Source organism: Podospora bellae-mahoneyi, chromosome 5, assembly GCF_035222275.1.
Source record: "Podospora bellae-mahoneyi strain CBS 112042 chromosome 5, whole genome shotgun sequence".
In the NCBI taxonomy this organism is placed as follows: domain Eukaryota; kingdom Fungi; phylum Ascomycota; class Sordariomycetes; order Sordariales; family Podosporaceae; genus Podospora; species Podospora bellae-mahoneyi.
The window spans coordinates 454303-466531 of NC_085884.1; the positions used below are offsets into that span (position 1 = coordinate 454303).

Consider the following 12229-nt stretch of genomic DNA (forward strand, 5'->3'; position numbering starts at 1 on the left):
GGTGCCGGTCGACCGAGCCGAATCGAATCCTACAGAACATTTGACATTGATCGATGATCAGTGTAGAGGCTGGACTAACAGGTAAGACGTCAATGGTATTCAATAAAAGAACCCCCATCCTACATACGCAATACGCTCTCATTTACATAATACACATTTCGTCTGCCTCCTTCTCCCGCTCCTTTAGTCATATCTCTTGGCAACCGTCTTCCAGTTGATGATGTTCCAGATGGCATCAAAGTACTCGGCCTTGCGGTTCTCGTACTGGAGGTAGTACGCGTGCTCCCAGGCGTCAATGCCCAGAAGAGGCACAAAGGCGCCGGTAACGGGGTCCTGGTTGGCGCGGGTGACGATGCTCAGAGTGTCGCTCTCCTTGTCCTTGACGAGCCACGCCCAGCCGCTGCCCTGGATGCCAGCCAGAGTGGTGTTCATCTGCTTTCGGAAGTCCTCAAAGCTGCCAAAGTCGTCCTCAATGGCTTGCTGCATCACACGAACACACGTTAGCACAATCTCTAAAACTCTTGCTCAGGCCCAACGTACCTTGAGGTCTCCCTTAGGCTCACCACCGCCCTCCCTGCTGGCAGGGGCAAGGTTCTCCCAGAAAAGAGAGTGGTTGACGTGACCACCACCGTGGAAGTTGAGAAGAGGCGCAATCGAGGCAGCCTTGGTGAAGTCACCCTTCTCCTCGGCCTTTGCGATATTTTCCAGCGCCGTGTTAAGGCCGGTCACATATGTTTGGTGGTGCTTCTTGTGGTGAAGCTCCATGATCTTGGAGGAGATGTAAGGCTCGAGCGCATTGTAGTCATCTGTAACCAGCACAGGTAAGTACAATGCCTTATCATGGTAAGTTGTAGCTAGCTAGTGGCGTCAATTGCGACACATTGTGGCAGCGGCGTGCCTGGCGTGTGGGAGTAGCCCCATAGAGGGCAACCAATTTAACCTCTTGACTGTTCAACACTTACACGGAAGATCTGGGAGAGTGGCCTTGCCGCGAACGAAGCTGGTGCTGGCGAGAGCAGCAGCAGGCTTGACAGCCGAAGCCCGGAGAGCTCCACGGAGCGCGGGGACGGTGCGAAGAAGAGTGGAAGACATTGTTATGGTGATGGTTGTGTTTGCTGTTGAGATAGGGGGTCAATTGAGTGTCTGGCGGTTTAGAGTTTGGAGGCGTGCCGTAAACATACCCTTTGAGTTCAAATGATGCAGACTTTGGGACGTCAAACTTGTTCGGGTCTGGTCTCAGGAGGGAACCTCGATGGAAGCTTTCGGTTACTATCAGTCACAATTCCGTCATTGCCCCACTTCAAGCTACCCCAGTTTCGGCTGTATGAACTGCTGTCTGGGCCACCAGCTGGCACGAGCGTCGCTGACCTAACAGAGGCGCACTGCCCCTCCAGGATGTTTCGCGTCCTCTCGAAGCCCAAAATTCAGGGACCAGTCGAGGTGTGACTTGCGGTTGGAGTTTCTTGCATTCTTTGCATTGGATCGCCTCACTACCGCGTCGTCATTATGCCTTACTACGACATTGACTCTATTCTCACCGACGCAGAGGTACCAGACTGGTCTCCTCCGAACCTTCCCTGTCACTAACCGGCACCTTGATGGCCACAGAAAATCCCATGTACCTTCCAGCTCGACATTCCTGACCTAGGCTACCTTGACAACACCCCGAACCAACCCCTCAAAGCCGGAACAAAAGTTAACCTCCCACTATGGCTCGCCGAAATGCTTGTCATCGCCAACACCGGCGGTCCCGATAACAAGACCTTTGTCACATTCGACCTCCCCCGAGCTCTCGGAAACGACGTCATTCAAGCCCTCAAAGCCGACCCTCGAGCCGTCCCATTACGCGACCAGAGCGCCCATTTTTACGGGCTTGCAACACACATGATGGATCTATCTGAGGAACAAGAGCTGGGGAGTGTCCTGCGCAAGACGTTCGTCACTCGCGCTGCCGAGATCTCATTACATGCTCGCAAGGTTGGGGGCGTCAGCACTAAAGGGAAAGGGAAAGAGGAGGGGAGTAATCTTGGGATTGGTGGTGCTGGTGAGGAGTTCCTCAGAGGGCTGGACGAGTGGGAGAGGAAGCTCTTCCGCAAGGCGCACGACGGCGCCAAGTCTGGGAAAGAGTGGATGGACAGTATCAAGAAGAACTGAGGGACTGGGGAGAATGTCTTGAAGCAAAAGGTGGAGGAAGCCAACCCACGCCCTCGCCATCCCTTCAATTCCCAAGATCGCCACCGCCGACGAAACGAAGAAATTACAATATGGCCAGCGCCTGTTGTGGGATCAACCCGTACGAACAGCTGTACCAAAACCTTACTTGATGGCATGGGTTCATGTTCTAATTTTTGGACTGGCTGGTCGGGGACACGCCGGCCCACATTGGACCTCGGGGAACCATTTGTTTAAATCCAAATTCGACGTGACAAACCAAGGATGGCGCAGAGAACTGCAAAATAACCTTAAATCGGACCGATGGACACCTCGTTCAATCGGTAATCGGCCCAAGATCAACTGGTATTGCCTTCTTCGATTCCAGATACGGAACAACTGGGAATTACGGTGCGCAGGCGTCAAAATATGGAATAGGTATGATAGACCATATCACACGGCACAGTGTTGCCGGTGTAGGGCTCATTCTGTGGCAAGACAGCACACATATATTATGCACAATACAGGATAACATCAAACCATCAAATCTGCGTAGTTTGGGACTATCTTGATGTTTCGTCTCAGTTTGCGAGCACTTCCTCAGCTGTCAGGGTTTTGCCATCCTTTTTGAGCTGGGGTCGGCGGTGGCAATCATGGACGCAAGCTCCACACCAACACATCATCAAAGCACCAGCCCGGCTAGCGCAATGGTAGCGCGTAAGACTTCTAATCTTAAGGCTGTGGGTTCGAGTCCCACGTCGGGTGCAAAACGAGTTGACCTAAGACTTGGTCAGCTTGCATTCCTTTTCAACCCCGCTTTTTTGGGGATATGGGGATAATTGTAGATTTCTAATTACTTTTCCCATTCTACTATCTCTTCCTATGATGATGGCTGCCCTGGAGATGGCGAGGCACCCCTACTAAGACTCCTCGCTCTTCCGATAAGCTTCGATACACCCAGCGACGACGTCTTTTTCTTGAGGACGTAGATCTTGGGCATGCAGGCTACGAAGCCGCTTCCAGAGGGAGGATTGGGAGATGGGAGGGCGAAAGGGTAGATGGTGTAGTTGTCTGAGAGCCAGTGGTGGACCGAGTAGAAATCGCTTTTTCCCCACGGGGCGTGTTGTTAGTATCTTGGTGCGGACTGGTGACTGATGATAGGTGCACCGAGTGTCTTTTTTTCACATGGACAAGATATGTAGGGGGGGAACTTACGTCCATCTACTGGGTGTCTCTGGCAGGTTTGAGTCCGCTCCGTCTGGCCAGAAGGAGAACTCTTTTACGATGATACCTGGTCTGACGTCGAGCTCTTGGATGAGTTTCAGAAGGGTGTTGTTGAGGGTTGTGTCGAACAGGAGGGTGTGGGAGTTGATTTTGAGGATTCCTTTGTCGATGTACTCGTGGGGGGATCGAGAGTCGGGGAGGAGAAAGGTGCGGTGCTCGAGCTGAGTATGGTTGTCTGGTTTTTTGCGGAGGACGCGGGACATGTCTTCGAAGAAGTAGGATTGGCGGTTGATGTTGTTGTACTGGAACTGTGGGTGGATTATACTGTTGTCGGGTGGAGGGTCGATGGAGGGGGGCTGGCTGGAGGAGCTTTGGGACGGGGGTTTCTTCTCGGTGGGGGATAACTTGGGCTTTTGGGCTTTGTGGGAGACGGCTCGGGTGAAGTGGAGGAGGTTGGTGATGGAGATGTTGGATTGTTTGAGGTAGTACTTGAAAGGACCGCCGGGCTCGCCCATTTGCTCAAGGATGTGTCCTGCTAGGGGTCCTGTGTAGAAGATATGTTCGGCGGTGAGGATACGGCGCATTATTTGGTAGTAGCCCGGTTCGTTCAAGGGGTTGGGCTCCTTGAGGTCGTCTCTTCTGTAAATCTTGCGCTCTGTGAGCCCGGGTGGGAGTGAGTCGATAATGTGACATATTCTAGACCGACTTCAGTAACGTGTTCGACCTCACAGAGCAGCTCTGGACCTACGTCGCGTTGTCAACCATGGCCCAATCTTGGCGTCTACTAGTGATGATGTTGTATGCGGCTTGAATATGAGGAGGTACTTCGAGATAATTTTGAACAAGGTAGTCAGCCCTTCTGACAACCTCGTTCCTCCGAGCATAGCCCGGGTGAGTGTCGAGTTCTCCAGGCTCGATGGGTTTTGCACGTGGTTGCGACATTTCGAAGCTTGTGTCGGTGAGGTGGGTGAGGAGCAGCGACTGAGGCCGTAGGGAGAGGTTATATGTGAATATGGGGTTCGTCAAGTGTGGGAGGAGGTATTGCTCCCGGTGGATTGGTCCAGACAGGTTGCTCCCAGGGCTTCGGCCCTCAGGCCCACAGATCAGTCTTGATAGTTATAGGTGTTTGCTCTCTGGAGCTGTTTATTTGAGCATCTCTGAATATCATTAACTTTTACACATCTCTGCGGACGCCCGACATTACGTGGGGATCTTCTTTGTTACCCAAAGCTTCATTGGTGACACGAACAACTGCGGGCGGTCTGTTGGTTTCATTTTGCGGACAGCATCGTGATGAATTTTGAGACACGACATACAAACGTGCCATACGTGTGAATTATATGGGGTCGGATGGTGAATGGAGTCCAGACGGGTGCTTTGGCCCTTTCGCCACTCGGCTCCAAACGCTAACTTTTGGTGGGAGGCATCCCGAGAGGGCAGTGCAAATTACGTATCACAGACCGCCCCCCGGAACCCGCTCAGGGGTCCAGGGGCAAAACCATCGCGTTCTCATTCTAGGAGAGAATTGTCGTGGAGCTTACTCATAAATGATTGATGGTGTTGAGAAATGGTATTCTGCCGCACGATACAGCTCCCACACCGCGAAGTCCAGTCAACGTCTGTCAATCACTGCGCACAAGTGCGAGCTATCCCCAACCTATCTGATGCGCACTGTAACCCTTTATCACAGTCGTTTCACTTTACCCAGCCAATTCTAGCCACTCAGGCTTATGAGTTCCGGAGCTATCGTACGTCTCCAACGACCTGGCGAAAACGAGGCATGTGAAAAGAAGATTGGAGAACAGCGATATCCCCTGGCACCACACCCAGCCACTGAGACATTCAGTAGAGATTGTTCAGGGTAGTTAAAACCACAGGTAAAGAGTCTATGCGCCAAGAAGAGTTAACAAGAACACATACCCGCGGTAGTGTTCGTAAGAGTCGTGGATAATACACCAGAGGATTACCTTCCCAAGACCTGTCCCTGCAAGCCAGATCAGTGCAGCTTGTCGGACACGGAAAATGAAACTTGTTTTCCGTCTTACACTGGCTGTCCTCTGGAAGGATGCAGGGTTGGTGGTTGATCCCCAATCGGTGATGATCATCCAAGGTCCAACCTTGTCACCTAACCATTCTCCCATTTCCGGATCAAGTACAATGTCATAACTGAACCAGATGCAGATATAGCCAAGTTTTCTCGGCCATGCCAGGGGGCCAGATCTAAAGAGCGCCGAGAACAGGGATCATCAGTGTCGAGATGGCGCATTGGAGAGCTTTCTCATGTAGCAAGTCCTCTATCTGTACTGTGCGACGTATGGGGTTTTCGGACAGGCTTAGGTAGACTTCGTGGTTCCGATAGGCGATTAAAACGAGGACTTGTACTGCTACCCATCCTATAGACAAACACCAAGAGGCAGTTTGAAATTCGAGTGGTATCGTGACAAAGACTAGTTTGATGATGACGAGAAGACAGCAATGGTGCCGAGAATCTTGACGATCAACTCGACATAGGAATCGTTCCCCCTCAGACTCTCCCTGGCGCTGCCAATAGACCTGATGCCACCAGGACGTGGACTCCTACGGCCGAGTTGGTCATCTTCTGATGGATTTAAATTTCGATGTCCATGAATATCTCGTGTCGAGGCACGGTCGGTGTTATCAAGGCTGCTGGCGGGTGACGCTTCGTCAGAGTAGGGGACAGCTCCTAGCAGGGGTGATCTTGCTTCGTCGTCGTCGTCGTCATGTCCCTGGGCATCCGGGTTTTCGGACCAGCGGTTGGAACTCCGGCGCTTCCACCAAGAATTAGTTGGAGTTGGGTTCACCAATTTCTAGTATGCCGGGAGGCTGCCGCGACTTCGTAGAAGTAGCACAGCTGTGGCAGTCATCTGTAGGTTGCCCCGGAGCCTCAATCCAAGATCAGCTCTTGTCAGCCCAAGACAACGGATGGGTCGGGCGGATGCATTGTGACAATGCGAAGATGATGAGGTTTCGTGTCGGTGTGTTGACATTTGTGGCTTGGGTTGGAGTTGGCTGCCTCCGAAAAGCGCTGAAAGTGGCCACCAGCGAGAGCGAGCCCAGCCTTGGGACCGGCATTGTCGCCAGTTCCTTAGGCACCCAGGCAGAGTCATTTTGACCAAAAGAGTTTAAGTTGGCAAAAGGAATCTGCAGGTATTCTTGAACCGTGATATAGCTATATAGGTCGGTACCCGATACTTTAGGTACTTGAGCCAAATCGGCTCCTGTCAATAGCAAACCTGAGAAGTCGAACCCATTCCAGCCATCATTGTAGTTGGGGTCCGTCACCAAACAAAGATTCAATCTGATCTTGCTCCAACACAGCATCAAGCTTCGCCTTCTCCTCAATAGCTGCGATTTCCGCAGGAGCAACAACAACCTCTGGCTCCTCGGTGCCTTTGTTGTCCGCGCCAGCAACTGCCTCAGCCTTCATTCGGCCAAATCGCGACCCAAACGTCCTCCGTCTTTGGATCCGCGATCTCACAGGACCTAAACCAGGTTAACCATATTATTCATGCACGCCATACGTCGCGCCAGTTGACTTACCCTTGACCGGTTCACGACCTTCGGCTTCCCTCCTCGAGTTAACCTCCCCACAGTTCGGCGCAGAAATCGGCACCAACGACTGCGGAAACGGATCCAACGGACCCCAGATATTCCCATTCTCGTCCCTCCCAACGCCCTTGGTCAAGAACTCCATCTCCCGAAACTCAAACGGCACGCCGTTGGCGAACAACCCCGGGATGTCCATCTCGGTCTGAACCCACACGTTCACAGGTTGGATGTAGCTCCCTGCCAGAATTCCGTTCCTGGTCCTCCGGGTGATGGGGATACCGTCAATCTCGGCTACGGCACGATACTCCCTTGTGTAGCCAAACAGGATCTCATTGCGGTACTCGAACTTGTTCTGGAAGTTACGTCCACCGCGAAGACCGACGCCGGCGATCATGCGTTCTGTTGTCTCGCCTGTGCAGGGGTTTACGTCGAGGGCGTAGAGGGTTACCGAGGTGCGGGGGTTGGAGGAGAAGCCGATGAACTTGGTGGGGTTTAGCACCGGTATGGTTGTTTGGGGGGAGGGCAGGGCCAGGGGCTTACTCTGGAGTCAGCGATTTCAGCTGCCGGGCTGGGACTGAAGATACCGAGGAGAGCGAGCTCCATGCGGATGTAGACAATGTCATCACCAGTGGTGATTTGAACGTTTTGGGCGACGATGCTGAAGGCGATGACTTCGTCGCCGCGCCGGAAGCCACTGAAGGTGATGAGATCGCCCGGGAGGAAGGGGGCCATGACCAATGGGTTGGGGGCGCGGCTAAGGGTGACAGTCAGAACGCTGAGTTGACCACGATGGTAAGGATCGCTTACAAGATTCCGGGACGGCCAGTAGGCCGATTGCTCAACGGACACAAGGGATCAGAACCGTTGCGGGGGATACACATAGGAAATCCTGAAAACGCAGTGATGCTGGGACTTTGATCATCCGCCGTCATGAACGGCGCACCGTCATACCCAACAGAGAAGACACCGTTGGGATCGCTGATGCGGACGGTAGGTCCGTTCTCGATCTTCATGCTACCATCAGTGTAATTGAGGGACTCGATGAAGCCGAAGCTGAGGCCCTCGAAGAACTCGGTGATTACCACCTGACCGACACGGGGGTCTCCCTCGATAGTGTTGCCCATGACCTGTAACAGGTATTAGCCAGCCACTAACTTGGAGTCGACAGCAAGCGGGGGCTGCTTACCAAGGTCTCAAACCCGATGAAGTCTGACTTGTTCGCGACAAAGTCTCTCCACGGCACCCACGCGGCAGGAAACTGGACCAAGAGGTTTCTGGGGATGTTCAAAACGAAGCCGTTGACGGTGATTGTACCGCCGGCGTTGTAGGATGTGTCATTGGCGGTGACGGTTGCGTCCTCGAACGCTCCCTGTACCCAGATAGGAGAGTCATCTCGGAGGACCTGGCCGAGGACACAAGGGAGGAACAAAGAGAAAAAGAGAAAAGAGAGGATCGAGGTGAAGATGTGACACCTCATGTTGGCAGTGTTGCTGAGCGAGTCAAGGACGGATACGGGTACCTGACATAGAGCCAGCACAAGTCTCTGTTGAGGCTCATGTCTTATATAGGTTCTTCTCTGTGACGGCTCAGTCATCACAGTCATAGTCCATGTTTCTTCTTAGCGGCAGCTCCAATCTGTCAAGGCATGGCTCTCTGGCTCACTTCTTCGTGACTCGGGGGGAAATATTCCAGCTCGGCTGGACCTGCCCATCGGCTTGGTCATCAAGGTAGAAGCGAGCTATAGACACTATTCTGAGATGAACTCATCCATCAGGAGAACCTAGAGTCTGTGGCCTTGTGTCAATAGGATCCATGAGAATACAACATAACAAACATATAGGTTACTGTTAAGCGAGCAGATGCCGACTATCACAGAGCCAAGGCCAGTCTAACATCATGTGCCGCTTCCTTTGCAGCTTTATTCCCCACCATCAGAGATTCGCTAAATCTTTCTTCCCGACGTTAATCCTTCATTTATTAGGACAGATCTCACACCTCCACCATTTCAGGTAGAACTTGTAGGAAATTTCCTCCGTCTCGTCCCGGCTGAGATTCCTACTTGGAGATGGTAAAGACTCGTGCAACAGTCTACATTGTCTTGGGTGTAACCCGACAGAAAAAGAATGGTTCAACGTATAGCCGATAATATTCAGAGTAGGTAAGGGGCAAAACGGGGGGGGTTCATTGACAGTCCAAGAGCGGGCCGTCGCGTGGGAAGGAATAGGGGTCACGCCCACTCGGCTTCTTCCCGATGACGTGCTGGGGTGTTGTGAGACGCCGCTCTCTGCCGAGTTTGGCTGTTGGAGGGTGCCCATATCGGCATCGAGGATCGACCTGCATGGGACTATCGGGTATTTTAATTTGCTCAGGGCTGAGCGATAGCGGCGGTAGTTGCTGAAGCGAAGTTCACCCCCCCTGGCGCCCACGGACGTCTCGTATTAGTCTGCCCCCCCCCACACACCCCTTAGAAATCTAAAGATGGAAACAAGAGCGTGTGTCATTGACCACAAGTTCGTCACCACACCATGGCTACATCGGGATTATTGTTTCGCCACTGAGAATATCGCAAGAAGAAACGAAGTGCGAGATGAGTTCATCTGGAGCTGACAGACCGAGGTTGCTAGCTGGGCATTGGCTTGGAAGAAGAGATGGCAACTCGAGCCGAGCGAGACAAATCGAGATGCCCTCATATATCTGGATGAGCAGATCTATCAGTGGGATATTCAGGCCTTGGATGTTATCGCCGGTGATCTGTTTTCGACATTGCCATCGTCCACCATGGTGCTGTTCAGTTATCTCAAGCTCGCAGCCCTTGCAGTGGCACTGGCCTCCCATCTTTCAAAAGCCCACCTCTTGCATCGTCCTGAAGATGCTTCTTCAGAAAAGATCACGGGCAGCCATGATCACCTCGGATTTCGTTCAGAAACAGAGGACCACCATCTGGTCAAGAGGAAGCACCCAAACCTGAGCCCAGACTACCCGCTCATGTTCCAAGTCTCACTTCCTATCCCTCCTCTGAAGCAACCCACCCGGTAAGTCCCCGTGCTGCCATCTGGCCTCGGTCCCTACCATCGGACTGATACCTCCCAGAATTGTCAAAGTCCCCACTCTGTCCAACATGACCTCCCCGTTCTCGAACCTTACCAATGCCAACACCACGATTCCAAGGTTTGTGCATTACTACGAGATTGAGATCAAGCCCTTCCAGCACTCCATCTACCCGGATCTCAGTCCCGCCAATCTTGTCGGCTACGATGGCATCTCTCCCGGTCCCACCATCATGGTGCCACGAGGGACCGAGTCCGTCGTTCGCTTCGTCAACAACGCCCACGCCAACAGCTCCGTTCACCTCCACGGATCCTATTCTCGCGCTCCCTTTGATGGTTGGGCCGAGGACACCACCGCCCCTGGGGAGTACAAGGACTATTACTTCCCGAACCGGCAGTCGGGCAGGATGATGTGGTATCACGACCACGCAGTGCACATTGTCTGTTCCTCTCCATCCTGCAAGTTCCAAGTCATGGCACGCTAACCAATACGAAAACCGCAGACAGCAGAGAACGCCTACATGGGCCAAGCAGGCGTGTATCTCGTCCACGACCCAGCAGAAGATGCCCTCAACCTCCCTTCCGGCTATGGCGAATACGACATCCCCCTCGTCCTCGCAGCCAAACAGTACAACCTCGACGGGACACTGTTCTCCACTGTCGGGGAGAGAATCAGCCTCTGGGGTGATGTCATCCACGTCAACGGCCAGCCGTGGCCCTTTCTGAACGTCGAGCCACGCAAGTACCGGTTCCGGTTCCTCAACGCGGCCGTGTCAAGATCGTTCTCGCTATACTTTGTCAAGACAAGCAATGCCGGCGGGCTCAACGCCAAACTTCCCTTCAAGGTCATTGCGAGCGATTCGGGGCTGTTGGAGAAGCCAGTTCAGACTTCGTACATGGTTTGTCTCCTCCCAGTCCCTTTTCTTCCCTGAAATGGTAGCTAACCAGTTGATCGCTAGTACATCTCCATGGCCGAGCGCTATGAAATCGTTTTCGACTTCTCCTCCCACGCCGGACAGACCATCGAGCTCCGCAACTTTGCCAAAGCCGGCGGCGCCGGGGTCGAGGACGACTACCAAGACACAGACAAGGTCATGCGCTTTGTGGTTTCCAACACCACTGCCAGCGCCGACACCTCCGTTGTCCCTGCCCAACTCCGCACCGTTCCGTTTCCCCGTCCCAAGACAAGGAGAAAGATTGACCAGCACTTCAAGTTCCACCGCGCCAACGGTCAATGGCTCATCAATGGCGTTGGCTTCGCGGAGGCCAACAACCGTATCCTTGCCAACGTCCCCCGCGGCACGGTTGAGATCTGGGAGTTGGAGAACACTACCGATGGCTGGTCTCACCCAATTCACGTGCATTTGGTGGACTTTCGGGTTATCTGGCGTCGGCGGGAGGGTAGGCGCGTGGAGAAATACGAAAGTGAGGGGCTCAAGGATGTCGTATGGCTTGGGAGAGAGGAAACGGTGCTGGTGGAGGCTCATTACGCTCCCTGGGACGGCGTGTACATGTTCCATTGCCACAACCTCATCCACGAGGACGACGATATGATGGCCGCATTCAATGTTACTGCGTTGCCTGACTTTGGGTACAACAACTTCTCTGCCAAGTTCTTGGATCCCATGGAGCCGAGGTGGAGGGCAAAGCCGTTTGCCGTGGCAGACTTTACCGCACGGACAGGGCCATTCTCAGGGGTGGCGATTGACCAAAAGGTGAAAGACTTTGCTGCGTCGGACGCCTATAGGCATGCCGACGAGATCATGGATGGCTTGGATCAATACTGGAGGACCGCCAGCCAGCCTGTTCGGAGCACAAGTACACGATCATCTGCAACCAATACCCGATCGACCTCGAGCACAGGGACGCGAACCACTACCACATCTAGGGCAACGACGACATCGAGGGCAACAACATCAACGCCGACAACTCGAAATTTAAGCACCGGCTTCAAGCAACCACTCGTTCATTCATTACAAAATCATGGGACAGTTCGGCGACACAGTCGACACTGCCGCCGCGCTTAACGTCTAGGCCGCTGTCAAGATCTCGTCCGCCATCCACAGCAACACTGTTCTAGGTAGCCAGATGACACTACGTGTATCCGGAAACAAGAAGGTTTTGCCGGTCTCTCTATGTATTGACCTGTTTCGCTTTCTTCATCTATATATTCATTCCAGTACCATTCAGTTATGTTTCATTTTCAATGCCAGAATCATTACAGAAAATCACGATCG

The 12229-nt window shown here is 53.1% G+C and overlaps 5 protein-coding genes and 1 non-coding gene across 6 annotated transcripts; 3 read left to right on the forward strand and 3 right to left on the reverse strand.

The window, feature by feature from the left end:
- Positions 1 to 18: 18 nt before the first annotated feature.
- SOD2_2 (Superoxide dismutase [Mn], mitochondrial) lies at positions 19 to 1279 on the reverse strand. The gene is made up of 3 exons (XM_062879411.1): positions 963 to 1279; positions 541 to 806; positions 19 to 480 (listed from the first exon to the last, which is right to left on the reverse strand). The coding sequence occupies exons 1-3, from the start codon at positions 1090 to 1092 to the stop codon at positions 184 to 186; spliced, it is 693 nt and encodes a 230-aa protein (XP_062730433.1). The 5' UTR covers positions 1093 to 1279; the 3' UTR covers positions 19 to 183.
- Positions 1280 to 1392: 113 nt separating this feature from the next.
- Positions 1393 to 2684, forward strand: PSF3 (DNA replication protein). The gene is made up of 2 exons (XM_062879410.1): positions 1393 to 1548; positions 1609 to 2684. The coding sequence occupies exons 1-2, from the start codon at positions 1507 to 1509 to the stop codon at positions 2152 to 2154; spliced, it is 588 nt and encodes a 195-aa protein (XP_062730434.1). The 5' UTR covers positions 1393 to 1506; the 3' UTR covers positions 2155 to 2684.
- Positions 2685 to 2844: 160 nt separating this feature from the next.
- QC761_0074250 lies at positions 2845 to 2916 on the forward strand. Its single transcript has one exon. It is a non-coding gene; the product is annotated as a tRNA-Arg (tRNA).
- A 28-nt stretch (positions 2917 to 2944) lies between these two features.
- QC761_501725 (uncharacterized protein) lies at positions 2945 to 4317 on the reverse strand (the record flags this gene model as incomplete). The annotated part of the gene is made up of 3 exons (XM_062879409.1): positions 2945 to 3254; positions 3367 to 4071; positions 4124 to 4317. The coding sequence occupies 3 exons, from the start codon at positions 4315 to 4317 to the stop codon at positions 3032 to 3034; spliced, it is 1122 nt and encodes a 373-aa protein (XP_062730435.1). The 3' UTR covers positions 2945 to 3031.
- A 2195-nt stretch (positions 4318 to 6512) lies between these two features.
- Positions 6513 to 8719, reverse strand: QC761_501720 (uncharacterized protein). Its single transcript, XM_062879408.1, has 5 exons — positions 8132 to 8719; positions 7753 to 8072; positions 7486 to 7699; positions 6937 to 7426; positions 6513 to 6879 (listed from the first exon to the last, which is right to left on the reverse strand). Exons 1-5 carry the CDS (start codon positions 8546 to 8548, stop codon positions 6656 to 6658), a joined length of 1665 nt encoding a protein of 554 aa, XP_062730436.1. The 5' UTR covers positions 8549 to 8719; the 3' UTR covers positions 6513 to 6655.
- Positions 8720 to 9345: 626 nt separating this feature from the next.
- Positions 9346 to 12229, forward strand: QC761_501710 (uncharacterized protein). Its single transcript, XM_062879407.1, has 4 exons — positions 9346 to 9977; positions 10036 to 10432; positions 10496 to 10891; positions 10952 to 12229. Exons 1-4 carry the CDS (start codon positions 9724 to 9726, stop codon positions 12017 to 12019), a joined length of 2115 nt encoding a protein of 704 aa, XP_062730437.1. The 5' UTR covers positions 9346 to 9723; the 3' UTR covers positions 12020 to 12229.

Excerpts from the sequence above, each read along its gene's own strand:
- SOD2_2 (XM_062879411.1), bottom strand. The coding sequence starts at position 1,092 with ATGTCTTCCACTCTTCTTCGCACCGTCCCCGCGCTCCGTGGAGCTCTC. Across the intron at positions 807-962 it reads CACTCTCCCAGATCTTCCGT|ATGACTACAATGCGCTCGAG; the intron begins GTAAGTGTTGAA and ends TGCTGGTTACAG. Across the intron at positions 481-540 it reads AGCCTAAGGGAGACCTCAAG|CAAGCCATTGAGGACGACTT; the intron begins GTACGTTGGGCC and ends CGTGTGATGCAG.
- PSF3 (XM_062879410.1), top strand. The coding sequence starts at position 1,507 with ATGCCTTACTACGACATTGACTCTATTCTCACCGACGCAGAG. Across the intron at positions 1,549-1,608 it reads CTATTCTCACCGACGCAGAG|AAAATCCCATGTACCTTCCA; the intron begins GTACCAGACTGG and ends TGATGGCCACAG.
- QC761_501720 (XM_062879408.1), bottom strand. The coding sequence starts at position 8,548 with ATGACTGTGATGACTGAGCCGTCACAGAGAAGAACCTATATAAGACAT. Across the intron at positions 8,073-8,131 it reads TCATCGGGTTTGAGACCTTG|GTCATGGGCAACACTATCGA; the intron begins GTAAGCAGCCCC and ends TACCTGTTACAG. Across the intron at positions 7,700-7,752 it reads ACTGGCCGTCCCGGAATCTT|CCGCGCCCCCAACCCATTGG; the intron begins GTAAGCGATCCT and ends TGTCACCCTTAG.
- QC761_501710 (XM_062879407.1), top strand. The coding sequence starts at position 9,724 with ATGGTGCTGTTCAGTTATCTCAAGCTCGCAGCCCTTGCAGTGGCACTG. Across the intron at positions 10,433-10,495 it reads ACGACCACGCAGTGCACATT|ACAGCAGAGAACGCCTACAT; the intron begins GTCTGTTCCTCT and ends CGAAAACCGCAG. Across the intron at positions 10,892-10,951 it reads CAGTTCAGACTTCGTACATG|TACATCTCCATGGCCGAGCG; the intron begins GTTTGTCTCCTC and ends GTTGATCGCTAG.